This window comes from Rhinolophus hipposideros (assembly GCF_964194185.1).
Source record: "Rhinolophus hipposideros genome assembly, chromosome: 14".
Taxonomy (NCBI): Eukaryota; Metazoa; Chordata; class Mammalia; order Chiroptera; family Rhinolophidae; genus Rhinolophus; species Rhinolophus hipposideros.
The window spans coordinates 24,516,919-24,541,174 of record NC_138060.1 but is presented as its reverse complement, the minus strand read 5'-3'; the positions used below and the strand labels follow the sequence as shown (position 1 = coordinate 24,541,174).

The following is a 24,256-nucleotide window of genomic DNA, read 5'->3' as shown; positions in this document are numbered from 1 at the left end:
GCCTGTGGTTGCCTCACATCAGTTTCTGCCTCATCTTCACACAGCCTCCTCGTGTTTGTGTCTTCTCTTCTGCCTCTTATAAAGACACTTGTCATTGGATTTAGGGCCCACCTGGATAATCCACTCATCTCAAGGTCGTTACAAAATGTAATTACATCTACAAGGACCCTTTTTCCAAATAAAGTCATTCGCAGGTTCCAGGTAGGAACCTATCTTGGTGGGGCGGGCGGGGGGGAGGCACCATTCAACAACCCATTACAACGAGGGAATACCAAACTGTTTCAGATGGGTATGGCTTATTGGATGTTTCCTTTTTAGGCGACCTTGGTGCCTTGCTGAGGAAGGGACAGGCCCACTCCTGGAGAAAGGCTGGGGTTTATGCAAGGCCCACCCTTCCCTCTAAGTCTCACTGTAAATCTTGTGCCCATTAGATGTCATTCTGCTGTCAGCCCACCTCGTCCTCTGGTCTTGAGGATTGGAGGGACCCCAGTGGTTGGCCATTCTGGCAATGTGTCCCAGCCTCCGGCCCATTGCCCTGTGATCTTGGACAAGCCATGTCTTCTCATTCAGACTCTTCTGTAAAGTGAGGCTTACCTCCGCCCCATCCAAAGATCAGAAATGCCGGGGGAGTCCCTGAACGGGAAGCCCCATGTCTGCTGCTAGGTGGAAATTCTTGGCCTTGCTTCATGGAGGAGTTGCTGATGGCCTCTAACTCTTGTTCTGGACTTTGGGCTACAGAACCCGACCCTACCCTCTCTTCACACTCCAGGAGAAATGGAGGCATGCCTAGAATACTTCACTTGTTCCTTTTTATTTGGCACCGCACCCAGCATTGGGGCAAGAGGCCTGAAACCTGGGCCTCTCTCGCCTCTCACCCACATCCCCCCAACCCCTGGTGTGCATCGATTAGGGGCAGGGGTCCCAGAAGGCTCAGTGTCTTCATGAGGCATGCCTCAGCCTTGGGTCTGTCACAGAGTCTGGCCTTGAACTTGCCTTTAGCTTTGATCTTCCAATGGGTGCCAGGAAGATTTCCAACTTCAGAGGGTAGAGACCACAATCACTTCCAGGATGGGAACCACCAAGGTGCTGGGGAGCAACAGCCTCGGTGTGAAAGGATGGGGAGAGATGATCAGGAATCTGTCTAGGAAGGGCATTCTGAGGGAAACCAGCCCTCCCATTGGACTCCAGCCCGCCTGGGAGCTGCCTTCTGCCTGTACCCTCCAGCCCTGACCCAAGTACTTAGCACTGCCCACCCAGGATGCGAGTCACAGTTTGAGGCCCACCTTTCTTGGTTTCAGGATGTTGGGTGCCTGCTTGAGCTCGGAGTTAGGTGGCAGGGAAATCAAAACCTTGGCGGTAGGTAGAATCATCAAGGCTTTGCCTGTTGTCGACAGGGCCTTAGAGCTCACCAACTTGCTGTGCTGCAGTCTGAGGACCCGCCCCCGGGGTTTGGAGCACGTGGGGAGATGGCAGCCGAGTCTTGGTGTGGATGCTGGGAAAATGGTAAGGGGCTGTGGGAGCAAGAGGGGCTGTGAAGGCCTGGGGAGAGCCCCCAGCTGAGCAGCTGCCCCTCAAGGTGCGTGTGGGGGGCTGGGAGGCAGGAGGACGTGAAGGCTAGGGCATAAGAGGTCAGAGGGAGCCCTCCCAGCTCCTCCTCCGGAGACCATGGGAAGGGTACAGGGTTTGGAGTCCAACAGACCTGCGTCTGCATCCCAGCTCTGCCTCTTCTGAGCTGTGCAACCTCGGACAACTTCCTTAAACTTCCTGATACCTTGGCTGGAAAATGGGGATAATAGCACCTACTTCGCTAGGTTGTGAGAACGAAAGGAGCTGGTTAGGTAGTAGCAACACAGTGTAAACTATTAAGTGCCATGCAAATATTAAGTCCTTTCTCCCAGAGGCAACTTTGTATGGAGGCAAAGGCAGAACACTGCCACAGGAAAAGCTTGGGCTCTAGAGAGAGATCAACCGGGGATTGAGTCCAGGCATCTTTGAAATAAGTAAACTGCCTTGCAGGGTGACTCCTTTAGAAGTGACGATACTCCCTTGGATGTATATTTTTAAAAAATACTTTTTACGTGGTGCCTTTTACTTGCTACTGGGGGTTCTTTGGTGGGGCTGTGGGTGGGAGGCAAATTCAGGTGCTCAGGAGGAGTTTGGAGAGCGGAAAGAAATTGCCTTGAGACCCTGGGGTGTTTGGGGAGAATGGTCTTATCCAGGGCCTGGGGATTCTTCAGACTCAGTGGCAATCTATTCAAGGAGTGGAGTTTTCTGTCCCCACTAGCCAAAGTCATGGTGAAAATGCAGCCCATCTTGGTGCTGGGGGGGTCCCACTTCTGGATATTGGGGCAGACCAGAGCTGCAGCACTTTTCGCCTTGCCTTTCTTCCCCTTTCTGGGGGCCGATGTGGTGGCAGCGGAGTCTGGTTTCTCAGTGTGCCCCAGGCCCCTGGTCTCAGGAACTTTCCTAGGAACTGAACTATGGGTAGGGGTCCTCAAGTCCTTGCCTTCCCCAGATCCTTCCTGGGTCAGGTGAGGGAGTGCTGGTTGGACCCCTGTCCGCCGGTGACACACCGCCATGGGCTTCTTGATGGTGGAGCCCTCTACCAGGAGCCGGATACCCACATACTGGGGCACTTCCACAGCAGGCTACGAGGAAGAAAAGGAGACAAGGCCTGCTCAGACAATGCTACTGGAATCCTAGCCCCAGAAGGACTCGGCAGAGATGGATGGAATTCGTTTCTGGGGCACTTAGTCAGGAGACATTTCTGGGCTGAGAAGTGGGAAGCCTACCTCTGTCTTCTAAGGGGTCTGGCCCCGGAGGCCCGAATCAGACCCTAGAGAGTCACTGAGACCCTGGGATTAGTAACCCAGAGGAGTGGGGGAGTCTCAGCCATGCCTCCACTAGCACCTCTCCACCCCCTTACCCTCCTAAACAGCCCTGGCTCCTTCCGGAATATGTGTGGCCCTACTCTGTAGTCCATTGAGGATGGAAAGCTTCCTGAGTTGAGTTGGATTCTCTGCAGAGAGAATTTGAGTTATGACATCCAGACAGATAAGACGCTTGGAAACTGCCTAAAGCCTCATGTGAACCCAAGTTATGGGGAAGCAGAAACTAAGAGCCTTAAAGAAGGCATTCTGTGGAGGGGATGAAACAGCAAATGTACAAAGGCAGGCAGAGAAATTGCTCCGGTGCAATTGTTAAGTTCCTATAAAGCCAAGCTGTCCTTCCTGCAGCTGGGCTCCAGGACAGCCGCTTGTGTCTTGCTAAGAACCCTTCTTTTAACCTGGTGCTACTTTGAGGTGTTTTCTGTGCCATCAAAGGATCCTGATTAGAATCTACCTAAAGAGAGTCACTTGAGGCTTGTTAAAAATCCAGATATCAGAGATCCTGGAACGTCCAATTGATGAGGAAAAGCTCATCTTTACAGAATCTCAGCTAACAAATGTAGAAGGAAAGACAGAATTAGAAACTTAACATTTTGCAACTCGGATACAATAGGCAAGAATGGAAACGGGCTATCAAAACAAGTAGGTGAAAAGGATGACAGGAAAATGTGTCATTTGCACATGACCAAAATATCCCCTTACAAAGTAACTGATCGCTGCAAAAGGGAGGATGCAGCTTTCAATGGAGAGGTCTGGTAGCCACCTCCTTAACCCATGGTCAGACTTAGCATCACTGATCGCGAGACACTCCAACAGTGCACACCTTGTGATGCTGTAGGAGGTACCCAGCATCGCCTCTCAAGTCGTCTTGCCAAAAATGTTTAACCTGAACCTCATCAAGCTGTTTGACCTAACTTCTAGTTTACAGGACATTCAGATAACAGAAGAACAAGTTAAAAACCACCCCGAGGAAGCAATCAGATAAATCCAGAATGTGGGACAGTTCTACATAACAATCAGCCTGGTCCCTACAAAAGATCCAATCTTGGGGGGCAGAGAGGGGGAGCCGTGGGGCTGTTCTAGATTAAAAGAGATTAAAGAGCATCAAAAAGAATTAAATACCTAGGAATAAATTGAACCAAGGAGGTGAAAGACCTGTACGCTGAAAACTGATGAAAGAAATTGAAGACACAAATAAATGGAAAGGTATTTTGTGCTCATGGATTGGAAGAATTAATATTTTTAAGATGTCCGTACTACCGAAAGCAATCTACACATTGAATGCAATCCCTATCAAAATACCAATGGCACTTTTCACAGAAGTAGAAAAGAAATCCTACAATCTGTATGGAACCATAAAATAACCCAATTAGCCAAAGCAATCTTAAGAACAAAGCTGGAGGCATCAGGCTTCCTGATTTCAAACTATATTACAAAGCTATAGGAAAAGGTGTTCAACATCATTAATCATCAGGGAAATGCAAATCAAAACCTCAATGAGATACCACCTCACCCCGTTACAACGGCTGTTATCAAAAAGACGAGAATTAAAAACGTATTGGAGAGGCTGTGGAGAAAAGGGAACCCTTGTGCACTGTTGGTAAGAATGTAAATTGGTGCAGCCACTATGGAAAACACTGTGGAAGTTCCTCAAAAAATTAAAAATAGGACTATCATATGATCCAGTAATTTCACTTAGGGGTATTTATTCAAAGGAAGCAAAAATGCTACCTCAAAAAAATATCTGCACCCCTATCTTCATGGCAGCATTACTTGCAATAGCCAAGACATGGAAACAAGCTACGTGTCCACTGATGGATGAATGGTAACAAAAATGTGATATATTCAGCCATAAAAAGAAGGAAATCTTGCCATTTGTGACAACATGGATGGACCTTGAAAACATTATGTTGAGTGAAATAAGTCAGACAGAGAAAGACAAATACCATATGGTTTCACTTATATGTAGAAGCTTAGGAAAATAAAACTACTGAACTCACAGATATGGAGAACAGATTGGTGATTGCCAGAGGCAGGAGAATGGGAGAGAGAGGGTTGAAATGGGGGAAGGTGGTCAAAAGGTTTAAGCTTCCAGTTATACAATAAATAAGTCCCGGGGATGTAATGTACAGCATGGCGACTATAGTTAATTACACTGTATTATATATTTGAAAGTTGCTGGATCAAATATATGGTGATGGAAGGAGAACTGACTCTGGGTGGTGAACACACAATGGGATTTATAGACGATGTAATACAGAATTGTACACCTGAAATCTATGTAAATTTACTAACAATTGTCACCCCAATAAAATTAATTAAAAAAAAAAAAAAAGGAAAAAAAAAAAAAAAAAAGAAAGTTGCTAAGAGAATAGATCTTAAAAGCTCTCATGACAGGAAAAACAATTTTGTTAACTGCATGTGGTAATGGATGATTAACTAAACTTATTGTGGTGATCATTTCACAATATATACAAATATCAAATCATTATATTGTACACCTAAAGTTACTATAATGTTATGTCAATTCTATCTCAAAAAAAAACTCCACAAAATTTCAGAGAGATCTAAGTCATACCTGATAGGCCCTTTAAAACATGTAGCGACAGCTCTTTTAAGCATCCCAAGGGCATACCTATGGGACTTATGTTTCGGTCTATCATGCATTTTGAGTTGAGCAGAGAGGCCCTCTTTGCCAACTAACAGCAGTGCTGCTATAATTCTGAGGGCTATTGTTCTATAGCAGCCTCACAAAAGAGAGAAGAGCTCAAAGAATTGTGGACATGGCTTTTTTAAATCTTTTTTTTTTAAAAAAAAACTTTTATCTATTTGAAGTGTGTTTTTCCAGGACCCATCAGCTCCAAGTCAATTAGTCGTTTCACTCTAGTTGTGGAGGGCGCAGCTCACACTGGCCCATGTGGGGATTGAACCGGCAACCCTGGTGTTACAAGCATGGCGCTCTAACCAACTGAGCTAACCAGCCACCCCTGGACATGGCTTTTGTGTAATACAATGGGTTATAAATTGACATATAGGAAACCCACAGGGTTTTAAAAATATCTACTTGGACTGTAAGGGACAGTTGCAATATGAAACAAAAGAGGCTTTTGTACTCCCAAATTTCTACAAGAAGGTAACAAACTAAGAACTATTGAGAAAGTTCATGGAAAAAGAAGGATGATTCAGGGCTGAGCTGAGATCCCAATGGATGGAAGCAAGAGCCATGGAGAACTCCCAGTAAGTAACAATGAGTCCTAATAGCAAAACTAGAAATATATGCTAGGCTGGATTTCAGAATTGCTGTGGACTAATGATTCCTGTGTACTTCCCACCCTGCCTCTCCTTTCTGGGTGAGAGTGTCTATGAGAGAGAAAGAGAGAGAGAGAGACAAAACAACCAACGCAAAGTGTGAATCTTGATTACATGTTGGTTTAAAAAGCAAAAACAAAAAAAGTCAGCTATAAAAGATTTTGGGGACAACTAGGACATTTGAACAATGCAAATGCATAGTCCCTAAGCCAGACATTTCAGCTCAATCTCTGGGGATGGGGCTTCCTGACATCAGTATATTTGGAAAGCTTTCTAGGCTATTCTGGCCTATGAACCAGCATTTGGGGACCACTATGCCAGGACATTTCCTTTTCCCTTGGTTTTGATTTTTTGCCCTTATATTTCCTCATTTATATTGTTTGAAACCAAAATGCCAATACATTAATTTATGATCAGTAACTGGGACAAAACCAGGACACCTGGTCCATGGGATCAGAATGTTCTCTCCCTGTGGCCAAACTTTGACGGATGAAAATCCTAATCAGAAGTAATTTAACCGCTACAAGAAATTACTCACAGAGCTCCTAAACCCTTAAAATCGGTTTTTTGACTGATCTTTAAAAACCTTATTCTATTTTGATAAATGGACTCAAATCTCTTTTTGGAACAAGGTGAGTAAAATAATTACAATATAAGGAAAATAATAACAATATGAGTAAAATAATACCAATGAATAAAATAAGAATAAGAATAATTCCACTAACACTATTACTTTGTGTCCAGGCGCTTTACGGGTCCTACGGGTCATGCCATTCATCGTGAGACGCTTAACAACCCTATTAGGTAAGAGCAACAATAGCTAAAACCTGTGTAGCCTTTACTATGTGCCACGCACTGTTCTAACGTGCTTCACCTAAATTAACTCATTTAATTCTCACAACCTTATGAGGTACGTAGTGTTTTCATTCGTGCTTTACAGATAAGGAAACGGAGACCCTCTAGAGATTAGGAAGTTGTTCAGCATCACACAGCTTGTAGTTATTGAGCAGAGATTTGAACCCAGGGAGGTTCAGGAATCTATGCTTTTAACACTATGCCATACGCCTCTCTAGAAATATTAGCCACACGTATTAACTCATGTCATCCTGCCAAACGCCATGAGAAGGAGGCTAATAGCATCTCCATCTTACAGATGAGGGAGCGAATGCATTCTCTGTGGCAGGACCAGGATTTGTACTGGGTCTGCCTGACGGCAGTGCCCTGTGCTTCACTATGGGGCAGCCTGGAAGAGGGGGAACACTCTCTGGGCTTCTGCCTGGGCCTGGCCACCTCACCTGCTTGTAGATGAGCTCGAAGGCTCCCGTGTCACAGTTGTGGTCCAGCCGCCAGTCGATGACCACACGCAGGGTGTCAGCTTGCACGCCGGCACAGAGCCGTGCGGTGACAGACGTGGAGGGCGCCATGGTGGGGCTGGCATTGATCTCAATGAGCCAGGGCTGGAAGTCTTCACCAAACACAAAATCAGCACCATAGAGCTCAAAGCTGGCCTTCCGACACTGCACCGCATCCTGGGAGGTCTGGAGAGCATGGATCACTGCAGCCTTCATGCCAGGCACGATGATGGTGGACCAAGCGTTCGGGGCCCCCGTGTCCTGCAGGTGGGCCTGGAACTTCTGGCTTGACCACATGTTGTCTGAGGGCAGCAGCGGGTGCCGATGGCACGAATTCTCCAGGTGCTTCTGGATGGAGTTGTTACACAGGTGCACAGAGCTGAGGCAGAGAGCAGAAAGCTGGGGAAGGGAGGGCAGGCAAACCCTGGAACCAGCCCTGGGCCACCCTAGACCATTCAACTTGAGATGGGCCCCTGATGAGGGGACAAAGGCCCGAGGGCCAGAACTAGTCTAATCTCTCAGGACCACTTCTGAGGCACTAACTATGGAGGACACAGTGTTAAGTGCTTTGTGCAGTGTCAGTGAACCTTCCCAGTGCCTAGAGAGAAGGTGGGTAAGCGTATGGGCTTTATAATCAGCAAGACATGTGCTCAAGTCCTAGCTTCACCACTGACCAGCGGCGAGATCTTAGGCAAGTCAGTTAACCCGAGTGCTCCTTTCACATCTGTAAAATGGGGGTAGTTATAGTACCCACTTCACTGGGTTTTCAGGAATGACTAATAGGCATAAAGTGCTTAGCACCTATCCCATACAAAGCACTTAATGATTAACAGCTATAATTATGAGTTTCATATTACTGCCTCAGCTCTTCGGTCGTGTAAATGGAAGGTCAAGTAGGTTTTCACACGACCAACGTCACACAGCTTAGAAGCTGCAGAGATGGAATTTGAACCCAGGATTCAACAAGGCTTTCTCTTACCCCACAAGTTAGTGTTGCAACTGGCCTCTCTTCTTGCAAATTTCTCTTGACCCCTGCTTTCCCCTGCTCTACATGCTTTTTTTCATATCACCTTTTAACCTACTAGACGATTTTCCTTACTATGTCCATTGTTTGTCTGTTCTCCCTACTAGAATGTGAACTCTTAAGAGCAGGGCTCTTATTTTGTTCACTGCTGTGTGCCAAGCGCCTACAACAGAGAAAGGCACAGGGCACACACTCAGCAGGTATCTGTAGGATGGAAGGATGGTTGGACGGATGGAGGGACCGCTTGCCTGCCTGCAGAGTCTGTGTTTGGAGCCCAGCATTGCACGGGAATCGCCTGTTCCTTGCCCAAGCTCCCCAACTAGACTGGGAGCTCATAGGAGGTGCGTGGTGGGGCTCACTTGTCCAGGTTCTTCAGGGAGAAGGGCTGTGTGGAGAAGCGGATGTAGCTGTCACGGTAGAACCACACGGTCAGTGGGTTCCAGTCAGTCACCAGGAACCACTGTCTCAGGTCAAACTTGGTGCCAAAGATGAGCAGGGGCCGCTCGATATACTTCTGTACCACCCATTTGCCATCCTTCGTAATCACGGGGTTGCCCTCCACCAGCTTCAGCATCTCCTCCAGGTGGTCCATGCACATGATGCCTGCGGGGGAAATGAGGGTCAGGGATCAGGGCAGGTTCCCACTGGACGAAGGGCTAGGGACCGTGGACAGCTCATCATAAGCTCTCATCCCCACAGAACTGATAGGGCCACGCGGTCAGACTGCCTGCCTCCGTCAGAACCTGTTGCCTTTGGGAAACCTGAAAATCTGCTAAGGATTTAATTTTTTTTTAATGAATCAGTTTTGTTTGATTGAAAAGGAATATATACACTAATAAAAATTCAAACAGCACTGGTCTTGTTTCTTTAACCATATGCATATATGACTTTGATTCGTTTCTTGATGTAATTAACCGAATAAAAAAAAAAGAGAAACAAAAATTAGACAGTACAAAAGGGTATACAATAAAGAATATGTCTCTATCCCCAGAGGCAGCCAACTGTGGATATCCTTCCAGGTAGTGGTAGAGTCTATATGTGCCTCAATTTCATAGGATTCTATACATTTAAAATTGTTAAGGATTTAGAATAGTGCCTGGCATATGGTGAGCATTCAGTAAATGTTAACTCATATCATTATTATCAGTTACCTATAGAATAAATTTCTAGCCACAGATTTGCAGGCTCCAAGGGCATGTCCATTTTTCCATTTTATATGACGAGCAGGAGTGTATCAGTTGTGTCTGCCCACATCCTACACAACACCGTTGATTATTTTTGCCATTCTCCTGGGTAGAAAATGGTATCTTATTTTGTCTGTTTTATAACTAGTGGAGTAAGTATCTTCTGCTTATAAGGCATCAGTTCAATGCTGATAAATATCAGAATCACACTGCAAACCAAACACACACACTCACCAGTCAATCTCATTCCTTCTTTGTTTGGCCCCCAAAACAGCCTGATCGCCTGCCAATGGCACGGAATAACTTCTGGCTGGTTCCCAAGCCAGATGCTTTCTCCAATGGCCGGACTGATCACTGAGATTCCCAAGAACATGATGCCTTGTGTAAAAAAATTGAAGACTGTTCATGCCCTTTCACCTAGCAATTCCATTTCTAGGAATGTATCCTAAGGAAGTAAATGCCACAAGACATCTGAACAGGATGTGTGTTCCTCGTAGAGTTGCTTGTAAGAGCAATCAATCAATAAACAAATAAATAGGGAACAAACTGGCAGCCATCTCAGAAAAGGATTAGGCACGTCCATGACAGTACATCTAAACAAGATAAGACTACGCAGCTGTGAAACAGACTGAGGGGAGAGTACGTACTATACTTTCACATAACATTCACAAACAGGCAACACTAATCTATGGGATTATAAATCAGAAGAGGGGCCATCATTGTGGGGAGGTAGAGACTGGAAGGAAGTGTGGGAAGGGGCCCTCTAGGGTGCAGGTAATGTTTTATTTCACAATCTGGGTGCTGTTTCTGCAAGTGTGTTCCCTTTGTGACAATTCATTGACTTGTATACCCACAATGTGTACCCTTTTCAATGAGGTATATTATATATACATTTCAATTAAGTTTTTCTAAAAATGGAGAGAAAATATTGAAATTTGGTACTTGGTATATGGGGATTCCTTGTGTTATTCTCTTTCGTTTATGTATTGTAAAAGTGTCCATACAAGAAGCTAAAAACAACAACAAAAAAAGCATGTTTGGATGTACTGAAATGGAATGATCTCCAAGATCTAGTGTTAAAAATAAAAGAAAAATGCAAAGAATAAGTAAATAATACTGATATCAAAAGGTGTAATGAAACAAGGAAGCTATAGAACAGTGTTTTGTTTAAAATCAATCTCTCTCTCTCCAAATAGAAGGAAGTGTAGAAAGAACTGCAACAAAATGTTAACAGTAGTTAGCTCAGTGAAATCAAGAGAGGCTTTTGCTTTCTTCTTTCTACTTTCCAAAATTGTCTGATCTTTTTCTTTAATATAATAAATACGTATTTTCATACTTGGAAAACCCAACAAAATTATTTCAAGGTAGAAAAAGACCACAATGTTGGTTTGGAAGTGACATCCCCAAGAGGAATATCTGCAACCCCCATGTCACCGGGACATGAACAAATTCACCCAAGGGCAATATTTGGCGTGATCTGTCAAAAGTCTGTCTTCTACATCTTGGGAGTCCTTAATCAGTTTTTAAAGGCTGGTCTAAGTCACCACCTCAGCTTGCTGGCTCACCTGTTCAGATTTCATTCACATTGGGCTGAGTGGCCAGAATAATAGCTGAAAATAATAGCACTTATATTATTACAGTTACTGTATAAAAAAAGCACAGGATCTATGTACTTTACAGGTATTATATTCATCTAATTCTCTCGGGTAGATATTATTGATTTCATTTTACCAATGATGAAAATGAGACACAGAGCGGGTAACTAACCTACCCAAAGTTTTACGAATAGGAGGCAGAGCTGCCCGGGTTTGAACCCAGGCATTCTGGCTCCCGGCATCCATACCCTTAACCACTATGCTGTACCTCACAAAGATGCACCTGTCAGATCAGAGAGCCCACAGATGACAAGCACCGGCACGTGAATATCACCAGACCTACCAAAAGCACTAACCCGACTCTGAGGGCAGGAGAGGAAAAACTGGCAGCATCACAGCAGCCAACATTTATGGGGGTTACTCTGTGCCAGGCACCACAGTGAGCCTTGTGTTGTGTGCGGCGACACACTTCCTCATTTAATCCTCACCTCATAGGAACTATTACCATTCCTCATAGATGAGGGAACTGAGGTGCAGAGAGGTGATAGAACTTGCTCAAGGTCACACAGCATATTGGTAGCAGAGTTGGGATTCAAACCAGGGCTGTTTGGCTCCAGTAGAGCCTGAACTATTAACATCCCTGGCCTCTAGCTGGGGAGGCAGGAAGTAGGGTGCTGGTGCAGGAAGCAGGGGCTGACCCCCACCTCGGCCACGGGACTTGGCTCCCGGCTTCACGATCCAGACGTTTCGATCTCCTTCCATGTCCATCTGGGGCACCACAGCCCGCAGCTGCTGCAGGATGTCCGCACAGCGCTGGACCTGAGTGTCGAGGTGCCTGAGTTCCGCCCCCTCGCTGTGGGGAGATGATGGGTCTTGGGCAGGGCTGGGCCTGGGGGCAGCCTGGTGGATAAGGCAAAGGGAGACACAAGCCCCCTGGCCATGGTCCAACCAGTCTTGGTTGTGCCGTCCCCACCCTACAGATCCAGATACCGGGTTTCCCCGAAAATAAGACCTGGCCAGACCATCAGCTCTAATGCATCTTTTGGAGCAAAAATTAGTATAAGACCCGGTCTTATTTTGCTATAAGACGAAGTCTTATCTAACAATATAAGATCGGGTCTTATATTAATTTTTACTCCAAAAGATGCATTAGAGCTGATGGTTGGGCCAGGTTTTATCTTCGGGGACACACAGTAGGTCTCTTCCAAACCTCCATCCCCATGCTCACATTGCCCCCCAAATTCTAATCTGCCCAGGTCACAATCCCAGACTGCTGGAATGAGAGAGGATGGGAAAATTCAACTTATTACACGCACCCCCCTCTTCAACAATCAATTTCTTGCCACCTCCCTTTCCATTACAATAAAATTGCCTTTGGCAGAATTCAGTCATACTGCATTGAATGATGAGGCGCCATTAGTGCCAAGGGCTGTACATGTATTATTAACCTTCTGAGTAGTCCTGCAAGGAAGATATTACTAGTCCCATTTCTGAGCAGTGTAAACTGAAGCCTGAAGAGTTAAGACTTGTCCAAGGCCACAAATTGAGTTAAGTGGCTGAGCCAGGATACAAACTCCATCCTGACCAATTCCTCCACCCACAGGGGCTTTTGGGGGTTCCTTCTCCTTCTAACCTGGACCTAACACTGGTTGATAGGTGAGTCCCTTCCTGGTCCAATTCTTTTCAAGCACATACGTATCATCCATCTCCTTGCTTTATTTCTTTTCCCATCACTTACCGCCTGACACCTGCACATATTTGGTTGTTGTCTGTCTGCCTCCCCTTACTGGAATGTAAACTCCATAAGAGCGGGAACATTTTTGTTGCTGTCACTCTCTGTTGTGTTCCCACCCCCAAGCACCATACCTGGCACTTATTGGGCACTCCCTAAAAGTTTGTTAAATGAATGAATGGTTGCATAAGCAAGTACTTTGGCAGGAGCTTGGTTCTGCCACTGGTCTGCACAGATAGCGGGTTTGTGGACAAAGAGAGACCCTGTTCCCTACAGGACACAAAATGTTCTGAACTAAATCAAGTCACAAAATACCCCAGATGGTTGCCTCATCTGAACTCTCCCATTTCTTCTGACTGAATAGGAAGGAAGCCTCCACTCGATGCTAATGTTCCTTTAACATCTTAGCCTCTTGAATGCCTCTAGCCACGGAGAACTTAACCTCTCTTTTAATAAGGAGGCAGCAGCAGCCACTCGCGAAGTGCCAGGAACAGGGACAGATAGATGGAGGAGGTTTGGCAAGGCCTCTTATTCACGCCTAGTCCTGATCCTCCTATTTCCAGGTTTGCTGGAAACTTTTCCATGAACCACGGCACAAAGAATCTGCTCAGTAAATCTGTGATTTGGTCCAGAAAAGTGTCACATGGGGCTTGTAAGGGTACATGTAATTTGGAAAAGTATTCAACGTGACAATATGATTTTATATTTAGCAAAGAGAAAAAATAACCATGTGTCTGTGGAAAGTCAACCTTGATAAAAGCCTGGCTGCTGAGCCATGGATTTCTTTTAAAAAGTTGAGAAACACAGGAATCAATATTGAATGAATTAATGAATGCTAACTATCTGTACTGAATAACTCACCACTACATATATATAATGAAATATTTTATGAAATCCTAACTTCTAAGAGGATCATACAGCACTCTAGAACTTGCCCCACACCTGGAAATAAGTAAGACTCAGGTTCTTTTCACTTAATGTTCTAACTTAGTCTTGATAATTCTTAGTTTAAGAACGGTCTTTTTACATATTCTGATAGCTAAGGGAAAGTGTAGAGTCATTTTCATTTTCTGACATTTTGAAAGATGCAAACGAATTATTTGTCAATGACGTGGGTTTGCTCAGTGTGTCTTTCATTCAAAGTTGATTTATTAGTCCTTCAGTCTCCCCTACCAAACCACTGAAACGGTCACTCCTTTTCTGTTACCACCACCCCAGCGGAGGCCCTCAGCACCCCCACCCAGCTTGCTTCCAGCCCCCCCAGTTGAGCTTTGTGTCCCTTGAGGGCAGAGATTATGTGTCATTTCTGGGGCCTGTGTCAATGTGTGACAAACAGGAAGGGCTCACTAAATGCTGTGTTCTCCTGCCTGTAGGGCCTTTTCCCCCTCTAGCCTCTCCTGTACACTCTGCTGAATGGAGTCTCCCTAGACAGCTCCAATCTCACCTTGACACTCCTTTCCTCTGCTCAAGAACCTTTTCCCCAAGTGTGTTCTGAGAACACGACGCTTCAGGAGGCTTGGGGGTGCTGGGGTAACGAAAGTACAGGACATACAGGAAGTCCTCATTTAGCATTGTCTATAGGTTCTGCAACTAAGTGAACCGAGGTAAAACAAAACCAATTTGACCAAAGGCTAATTAACATAAACAAGAGCTAAGTTCCTACAGCAGCTCATCAACGCTGCTCTATTGCACACTCTGTCTCTCTTGGAAGTGGATGCTATCAACAGATTCTGCAACGCCCTGCACCAAGGAAACCTATTTGAATTAACTTTGTTTAACTGAATGTGATTGACCACAAAAGCCCCCCGACCCCCCTCCCGCCTTTTTTTCCACAAAATTGACTTACATCCTGCAGAACTACTATCCTATGTAACACACTTTGGGAAACACTGGCCTCTAGGATAAAATCTAAATGACTTAACAGATTGTTATGTTGTGAGTGAATACTACGAGTCTGTGCCGAGCACATAATACAGATTTTCCTGTCTAATCCTACTTTTGAGGCAGACATTACTTTTAAACCTATTTTGCATTTGAGAAAAGAAAAGCTCAGAAAGATTAGTGACATTCCCAAGATCACAGAGCTTGGAAGTTGCAAGGCCAGGACGAACTCAGGTCTATCTGACAGCACAAGTCATGATGTTTGTGACTATGCTATGCCAAGATCCAGGAAGAATGGTTTGCACTCCATGAGGAAGGCACTGGGAGCTCTTGAGAGTTCTCGAGCAGGAGAGTAACAGGGCGAACAAAAGGGGGAGGGTCAGAGAGGAGGTGGGGGCTCAGAACCTGGAAGCCGCCTGAGAGCAAGGGGCCCCTGCCCATGCGCCACACCCTAGCTGCAGAGGTACTCACTGGACCACTTGATAGTAGCGCTGGAGGAAGAGGGACCAGCCCTCAGGGCTGAGGTACAGCGGGGCCTCCAGGCCCTTGTCAATGTCCAGGTGGGCCAAAGTGCTAAGGTGCTCCTGGCAGGCGCACAGAGCTTCATCCACAAACTCCGGGGATACCATCACCGGCTTCTTCTCCTGTTTCTTGGGCTGCTTGTCTCCTGCAGAGGTAGGGAGGGGCCTGTCACTATGTGACAGGTAACCTGACATGTCACAGCCCCCACTGCTCCAAGGCCAGTCACTTACCTGAATCACCCTAAATACACCTGAGGCCCAGAACATACCTGCATCTCCTACTTCCTTGGGACCTGTCACTTACCTGAGGCTTTGTTCTAATTCACTTGAGACCCTAGTGTTCATTCACCCTTGGCTCCTACTGTCCCAGAACCTGTCACTCACTTGAGGGTCTACCTTAAATGTCCCCAGAGCCTCTCAGCACCAATAGCCCCAGACACACCTGCAGCCTCTCTGCTCCTGGGACCTCTGACACACCTGAGACCCTTGTGCCTCTAATCCTGGCACACTAGTCTTCTTTGTACCTGACATACACAGGGGATAGCAATGAGGAGGTTTCCCTCTGGAAGAGACAGGGATTTCCCGCCTCCCAAGAGAGCTGCCCCATTTGTCCCTGAATCCCTGGCTGAAAGGCCCCTGTATTATAGGATGGGGGCTTTGAGGTCGGAGCTAAGTCCAGAGAGAAAAGGGGCAAGCAACAGGTTGAGCCAACATGCAATGTGGGATTCTCTGTGTCCCCCTCCACCAGCACAAGGGGTCTTCAGACCACGTGAAACTACATGGTTTCACTGTTTCCTCCTTCACAGAGACCTGAGCTCCCACAGGCAGGACCACATATTCTTAGTTCTGTCCTCTCTAGGGAGCTTGGCCATATGCCAGGCCCATGGGGAGGGCTGAATGAGGAAGTGGAGGTTGGGACAGAAGAATGGATGAGTGGATGGTCTGGAGAATAGACAGGTGGTAGATAGGAGGAAAGAAAAGCAGGTGGATAGATGGGGTCCGTGGAAGGATGTGTAGGATGAGGACGGATGGATAGGGAGTGTGGAGCCGAGAAGGTAGGGGAATGAGTACATCGATAGTGAGGGGATAGGTGGGGAAATGTAGGGACGATTGGATGGATGAGTAGGTGAATGTGAGATTGGCGGGTTATGTGGGTGAGTAGGGAGTTAGATGGACACATGGGTGAGTAAATGTATGGATGAGTTGGTGGGAAAAGGTGGTGGATAGACAGATGGATGTGGATAATACACAGATATGTGGATAAATAACGAATGAATGAATGGACAGATGGATGGATAGGTGGGTGGGGGACTGGAGGTCCCCCCGCCCACAGTACTTACCCGGGGCCTCTTTCTCTTCTGCCTGGATAGAGTGTGACTTCCATTCAGACTTTACCACCAGCTTGAGAACGTTGCGGGCAGCTGTCAGCCAGAAGTCCTCTGCTCCCAGGGCAGGGGACACCCTGCTCAGCCCCTAGGCTCCAGGCCTGTTCTGGTTCCAGAACCTGATCATGACCTGCCCCATTTTGGATCTGGAACCTACCTTCTGACTAGAACTTGGCTTAGAACCTGCCTCCTGTTTCAACTATAGAACCAGACCCAGACTCTGACCTGACTTGGCTCATATTCTGCCTTCAGAGTCTCACCTAGACCTGTTTTATTTCTCTCTTCTGTTCCTGATCCACTTTAGATACCTATTCTAGCCTGAGAACCATATCTTAGCCCAAAACCTATTTCAGATTTGGAGTCTAATTTAAACCTAGCATCTACTCTGGACCCAAATTCTGACCTGAATTTAGAACATGTTCTGGAATTGGAAACTATTCTGTCTCAGAGCCCTTTCTAGATTAGGAACCTGACCTAACCAGTGGCCACTGACACAGGCCTGGAACCCATTCTGGATTCCCAACTTACCCCATCAACCAACTTTTAGAACCTGCTCTAGAATATAAGCTGAGCTCCCTACGCTCTTCTGGAGGTCTGAGTTGAACAAGCTGGGAGATTCAGAAAGGGAGGCACATTAGGGAAAGATGAGGATTGGGGATGGGGGAGTTCTGCTGGGGTGGACGAGGGCACAAGGAGAAAGGCCCTTTGCTCTCCAACGCGAGCCAGAGCCTTCCCCTTCCCCCTCCAGTCTGGGGCTGGACCTCTCCTTACCTATGAAGGCCTTTTTGTCATCCTCTGCCCCCAGGCGATAACAGCGTGGGAAGAAGGTGTCAGCATCAGCCTCGTCAAACCAGGGCAAATTCCGGAGATTGAGGCATAGACCCACCTATGGAGTTAGCCGCTGAGGGGGCAGGGTGGGACTTGCCCAGAGAAATTCCAAGGGACCCCCACCCTCGGCACACGCTCAGAAAGCTCTAGGAGATCCTGCCCAGATGTTCTCTGAGGCTCTGCCCATTTGTGAGGCCTGACTCCCTCACATCCATGTCTGTATGTTTGCCCAGGCGGTCCCTCTGCCGAGAATGCCCTACATCCCTCCTACCCACCCTTTCACATCCTTAAAGACCTGCTTCCTCTAGAAATCCTTTCCAGTCCACACCAAAAGATACACTAGCAGGTCCCAAGTATGAAGCCTTCACTCTTGCCACAACCCTAGACGACAGTCTTACTGGTATTCTCATTTAAAGATGAGGAAACTGAGGCTCAGAGAGATGAAGTCACTTGTTAACACACCCAGGTAAGACAGAATGGATCCATCAGCCAGATATCCTCTGCATAGGAGGTAAGGGCCCTCTTGCTCATCATTGGGCTTGGTATTTGTTCTGATCCCATTTGGATCCTGGGGCCTTTTTTAGTCAGTATTTCTCCATGTGCCAGACACGTAGGGGGTTGCATTTGAACCCAGGACTGTCTGACTCCAAATCCCACTGAATTCCATACCCACCCCCTCTTGAGAACTCGCTTATTTACAAGGAGAGCAGGGAGCTGTGTTGCTGGCCCAAGGGCTAGGGGGTAAAAGCCGCCATGCCTGCTCAAGCCGGGGAGCCCACCTTTGTGGTAAAGGAGCCAGCCCTGGCATAGTGGTTTATCATTTGATCCTTGGAGAGGAAACGACAGTCCAGCACGTCCCGCCGAGTGGTCCAAATGAAGTAGGGGATCTCATTCCGAACCATGCGGGACTGAGGACAGGAGAGGAGACAGAGAGGCTGCGGAGGGCTGCACAAGGCCTGAGGCGGCCTCCTCCCCCGCTGCTGAGCAAGGAGGGGAATGGAAGGACCAGATGCTTCCCAGGGGGCCTCGAGCCTACACACCACCTTTATGTAAGGTCAGAATGCACATCCCTGCCTTCAGGGCACACACTTGGTGATCAGAGAGCAGGTGGGCTTGATCCTTTGGCCACGTACCCCTAGGCAGTGAACAGCACACCTTGCTCTGGCCCGCGGCCATCAGTAACTTGCGGCCATCAGTAACTTGCGGCCATCAGTAACTTGCGGCCATCAGTAACTTGCGGCCATCAGTAACTTGCGGCCATCAGTAACTTGCGGCCATCCGTAACTTGCGGCCATCAGTAACTTGCTCGGTGGTAGGAGAATGACTCCAAGCTGACGGGCACATAACCCGGGACAAAGGCTCTAGTCTCTCTATCTTTCCTACAGTTCCGGGACGCGGGGTTATTGATAAGCAATCACACCACGTGCTAGACCCTGCCCTCAGTACTTTCAACAGCAACTCATTTAATCCTCACCACAACCCTATGAAGCACGCACTACTGTTATCCCCATTTCACAAATGAAGGAACTGAGGCACAAAGAGGGTAAGTGACATGTCCAAGAGCTCACAAGGAGGAGCCATATGAAACTGCCAGTACTTAACCATTCCTGACATGGAAAGAGGGCAATTGGGTGAAATTCAACTTAGTAGGTAGTGGCGGCGAGACTTGAAGCCACGCGTATCCTCCACACCATCATGTCAGCCTTTTTCAGAACTTTTGAAGCCCTTCCTGCCAGCCTTCACTTGCTAAGGGGGCAGAGGAAGGAGATGAACTATGGAAGGGGGAATTACCAGGCATGGAGATGCTGCTAGCTTCTGACACAACCTAGCAGAGTTCTGATGCCATGCCAGCCTTGCCTGAGCCCCACTCTGTCCCACACCCTCTGCTGCCCTATCCAGGCTTTAGAGAAGCAACCAGTTTTTACCATAGATGGGGAAACTGAGCCCCAGAGAAGGAAAGGATTGGTCTGAGGCCATCCAGCTGGACTCCAGCGCTCTCCCTCCAGCTAAGCAGACCCCTGCCAGCCCCGGGGGCCCTCACCATCAGCGCATGTGTCCCATCTAAGTCATCAAACTCTAGTAAATCATCGAAGTCAAACGGCTGTGGCGGCGGGAACACCTCGTCCTCATCCTCGTCCTCTGTGAAGGCAGAGCCCAGGCCTGGTGAGTCCCTGTCCCTGCCCCACAGGCCCACACCAAAGTCTCACCTCGAGACAGTGGGAACCAAAGGAAAGGGGCTCAGGAGGGGCCGCTGGCAGAAATGGAGGGAATGCTCACCATCCTCGGTGGTGTCACTATCAGCCATCACGGAGCGATCCAGACCCTTCTGGGGTGGCGGCAGGGTGGTGCCCGAGAAATGCAGCATCTTCTTTTCCACCCAGCCCCTCTGGCGCAAGAGGCACCGGATCACTGGGTAACGGCCTTGGATCATAAAGATCTTTTTCTGCTGTAAGGTGAGAGAAGGCTACTGGTTCAGTAAGGATTGCCTAAGTACCAGACGTAGGGGATAGTGAACCAGACAGTTATGGGCTCTGCCTTCAGGAAATCTTTATATTCCGGTAGGGGAGACAGATTATAAACAAGTACAGAAAGAAATATGCATAGTCATATTTATAATAGTAATAGCTAATATTTATTGAGTATCTAATATGTGTTCAATATGTATGTTACTAACAACAACATGTATTTTTAATAAATCTATTATCCCCATTTAACTAGTGATGAAACAGGCACAGAGAGGTTGAGCAGCTTGGCCACACAGTGGATAAGTGAAAGAGCAGAGATTTACATTCAGGCTGCCTGATTCTAAAAACTGGATACTTAATGGGGATCTGGAGAAACTAGAAATGCATACATGACTAGGGAAGGTGCAAAAGGAGCAATGAATTTACAGAGCTGGGAAAATGGCAGTTCGGGCAAAGGGAAAAGCATGTGCAAAGGTGTTGAGGCTGGAGAGAGGTCCGAATGCACATGAAGAAGGCCAGGGTGAGGGTGGAAATAAGGGGAGAGCTCCTGGGGAGGTAGTACTGGCTGGACTGTAAAAGGCCCTGCAGGCCTTGGAAATGGACTTAGATTTTATATCAACAGCAGCATGAAGCACTAAAGGCAAAGTGGGGGCATGACAGCGCTGGAGGCTTTGTAAGTTTGGCTTGCTGCTATACTGCGTTTAGATGGAGAAACAAGGACGGAAGCAGAGAGGCCAGTTTAGAAGGCTGTTGTCGTTTGTGTAGGAGAGAAATCACAATAGCTAGGTTGAGGGTGGCTTCAGTGGAGATGGAGAGAAGGTGATAGAATTGAGACTTGTTCTGGAAATAGAGATGACTGGCTTTCCTAATGGGAGTAGATGTGTGGGTGAGCAAACAGAAAGATCAGATTTCTGGCTTGAGCAACTGGGATATGGGGGAGACCAGACAATAGTGAGGACAGGTTTAGGCTGGAAAATCAAGAGTATGGTTTGGGACATGGAAATTCTTGCATGTTCTCTGGGTGGAGATGTTAAGCAGGGGCTGCATCTACTGAGTGTGGAGTCAGAGAACAGGCTGGGCTGGAAAGGGTATGCAGAGGGCGCTGCACACAGTCTGGACTTATAGCCCAGGAGACAGGTGTGGGGAGAGGTCCAGGGAACAACGGAATTCCTAGGAACCTTCAAAGGCAACTGAAAAGCAGCAGCCAGGGACCGGAGAAAGGAAAACTAGGAGTGTGCAGGAAGCCAAAAGGGAAGGGTATGTGGGGCAACCACGGAGAATGACACAGAGTGCCCAACCAATACTCGGGCAGAAAAGGGGCTGCTGGATTGGGCTCCTTGGAGGTCCCTAGTGACCTTGACTGGTGTGGTTCCCAGTGGGAGTGGGGAAGAGTACAGAGGCAGAGTGGTGGGAGCTGAGCAGTGAATCCCAGATAAAGAAGTAGACAAGTCTGCCAAGTGTGGGGGTATGGAAAAATAGGGAGGTATTTGAAAACGGGTGTGGGATCAAGGCTTTTGGGTTTTTTATTTGTTTTTAAGGATGTAATAAAATAGTTCAGGGAGGGAGGTTGAACCACTCTCAGGGACCTTTCTAGAACACCCCCCCCCTTTGCGCGTCCCCCTCCCCAGCTCCCTCCAACCTTGACAGCTCTCTCCACGTGGATCTTGGCATTTCTGAGCCGGCCCATGTGGTGAGACCCCTTGGAGAATCCTGGCCAACGGACAAGGGTACCTGCAGAAAGATCCGGAGCGAGGGTGAGGTGGGCTGGGTGCTCAGTCTAGCGCCTCTCCGGGCCCCCGATGCCCAAGCTTCTCTCTCTCCACCCGTCTTCCGTTTGCCCATTCGCTATCGCTCTTCTCCCGACCCCCATTCCCTCCACCCCGTCTTCTCGGCCTCGCCGCTGCCGCCTGGGGCCCGGATAGGTGGAGCGCAGTGGGCCTCACCGTCCTGCGGCGGAGCATCCTCCGAGGCCAAGGGATGCGAGGGCCCGAGGGGGCGTAGCTCCGCGGCGCCCTGAGCGTAGGTGCTGTGGGCGAGCGACTCGCAGGCACCGCCGAGGCTGCGCGCAGAGGCGGGACTGCCCTCCGAGCGTTTGCCTCCTGCCTGAGCCCTGTCTGGCAGGGCGGAGGCGGGCCCGGGCCATGGCAACGTCCCTGGAGGCCGGGACTCAGACTGGCGCGCCCAGGTCCATGGGTCTGGGGAACTGGTGCGCGGCTCCCGCGGCTGCGGTTTCCGCAGCCAGCTGCACACCGGGCCGCCCTCTTGGCGGCACCAGGTAGCAGAACCCCGATGTGTGGCCCCCAGCTCCCCAGCGCTCAAGAGCAGCACCGCGCAACGGCCCCGCATGCGCCCCTCGCCGTGCGCAGCCTCCCCACGCTGCGCGCCGCCGCCTCTCCCCCGAGGGCCCAGCAGAGGCCAGTGCTGAGCCGCCGGAGCTGGGCTCTCCGTTCCGAGGCTCCGCCCTCTGTTTATTGTCGCCTTGGAAACCATTCCAAGCCACCACCAGGCCGCGGTGGCTGGTTCCGAGGCTCTCTCCAGCGGGCCTGTCCCAGACCCTTGATGAGCGGGGCACCATGGTGGAAGCGTACATCGCTGCGCTACCACTTACGATCAGTGCCCAAGTTCCTCATGGAATACTTCCGGGGCTTCAGTCGTCCCACCGTATTTATAGAGGACCGCGTGCTAGGCAGTGGGCTAGGTGCTGGGGCAGAAGAACAAGCTCCATGGTCCCTGACCTCATGGAGTTTACAGTCCAGTGGAGGGGAAACAAAAAGCAAGCAACAGGGGAATAAAACAGTTGTAGGTATGTAGGTGTGTCCACCTATCCTGGCCCCAGGCGGTAAGGGCAATAAACTAAAACCAGGAATGGGGTATAAGGATGTCCTCTGAAGAGGTGACATTTAAGCCTAAGTGTGCAGAATGCAAAGATGGTCAGGAGTTGGCCAGGGAAGAAGGGAGGAATAGCATTCCATGGAAAGTCTCAGCAACAGCCCTGAGGAGTGTAAGAACCTTTCCAGGGGACTAAAAGGAACAGTGTGGCTGGTGCCTGGTGAGGCCAGATGGCATCTGCAGGGCCTGAGAGATGTGACTTAGGAGCAGGTCCTTGGGAATAGATTTGAAAGACAGTATGTGGGGAAACAATGATAAAGCACAGAGCGCAATCCTCCCCACCCACACCCTGCAATAACTTGGAAATAGAAAAACAGACCATTTGAATCAACTGCAGAAAAAAATGTAATTGAACAGTTAGGCACAGCCCTCAAAATAAGACTAAATAAACCTTTTTGGAGGTAGTGGCAAAGTATTATTCTCGAAAGTCACAAGTGAGGTACATATGGCTCCAAGATGTTAAAATAATTTGCCTCACCACACAGCAAAGCCAGCACTGCAACACCAGTCTGATTCCAAAGACCCCTCTTAAACAGTTCAACATAATACATGTTATTTCTCGTAAGGGTTGTCTATTAGCCATGGAAACACTGGCAGATGAGAGGCAAACTCTAGCCGTGCCCATTTAAGCAGAGTCCAGGGAAGAGAGAATCCTGGTTCAAGAAACCAGCTCTGTGTAGTCACTGGCTAGGGCTGCCCTTTCAGTGGAGGTAGGTTCTCCACCCAGCTGTCCAGCCAACCTCAACCACTGAGATCAGCCTTCCCAAGCCCCCTTTGGCTGGAACTGGGCTTCCCCAAAGGCATGACTTCCAGGAAAGGGCTGTCTGATTGGCAATCATCCAGTCTGTTCTTGCCAGCAAACTTGGTTTTAGGGGCTCTGGATCCCAGGCGACAGATGCATGACAAATGAGTTTTTGGCTGTCTCACCCGGCAATGTGATCCTGTGGCTGAGTGAGCAGCTGCCATATTCCAGTGGACAGCAGCTTACCAGGAGCACCTTCAACACTCACTGTAAAGCTACAACATAGCATTGTGCACACATAATTCTGCGAGACAGGAGCAGGGGTCACAAGAGGTAATATGAAGGGGATGACAGCTGTCCAAGTTGCCCCCAGCCCATCCCTCCTCCAACAGTACCGTGTCTTCCACTTTAAGAGATCCCTTTTGGCCATCCAGAAAAAAACTCTTCAGAAAGCTCAGCTG

At 48.2% G+C, this 24,256-nt stretch overlaps 1 protein-coding gene across 1 annotated transcript; it reads right to left on the bottom strand.

The window, feature by feature from the left end:
* Nucleotides 1-1,260: 1,260 nt before the first annotated feature.
* On the bottom strand, nucleotides 1,261-22,511 carry TTLL3 (tubulin tyrosine ligase like 3). The gene is given in 14 exon segments (XM_081072711.1): nucleotides 1,261-1,449; nucleotides 1,451-1,776; nucleotides 2,381-2,648; nucleotides 7,493-7,928; nucleotides 8,933-9,176; nucleotides 12,057-12,205; nucleotides 15,437-15,632; nucleotides 16,827-16,925; nucleotides 17,643-17,757; nucleotides 18,479-18,607; nucleotides 19,741-19,838; nucleotides 19,977-20,145; nucleotides 21,804-21,895; nucleotides 22,108-22,511. Coding segments are annotated over 14 exon segments (2,775 nt in total). The 5' UTR covers nucleotide 22,511; the 3' UTR covers nucleotides 1,261-1,398.
* Nucleotides 22,512-24,256: the final 1,745 nt, after the last annotated feature.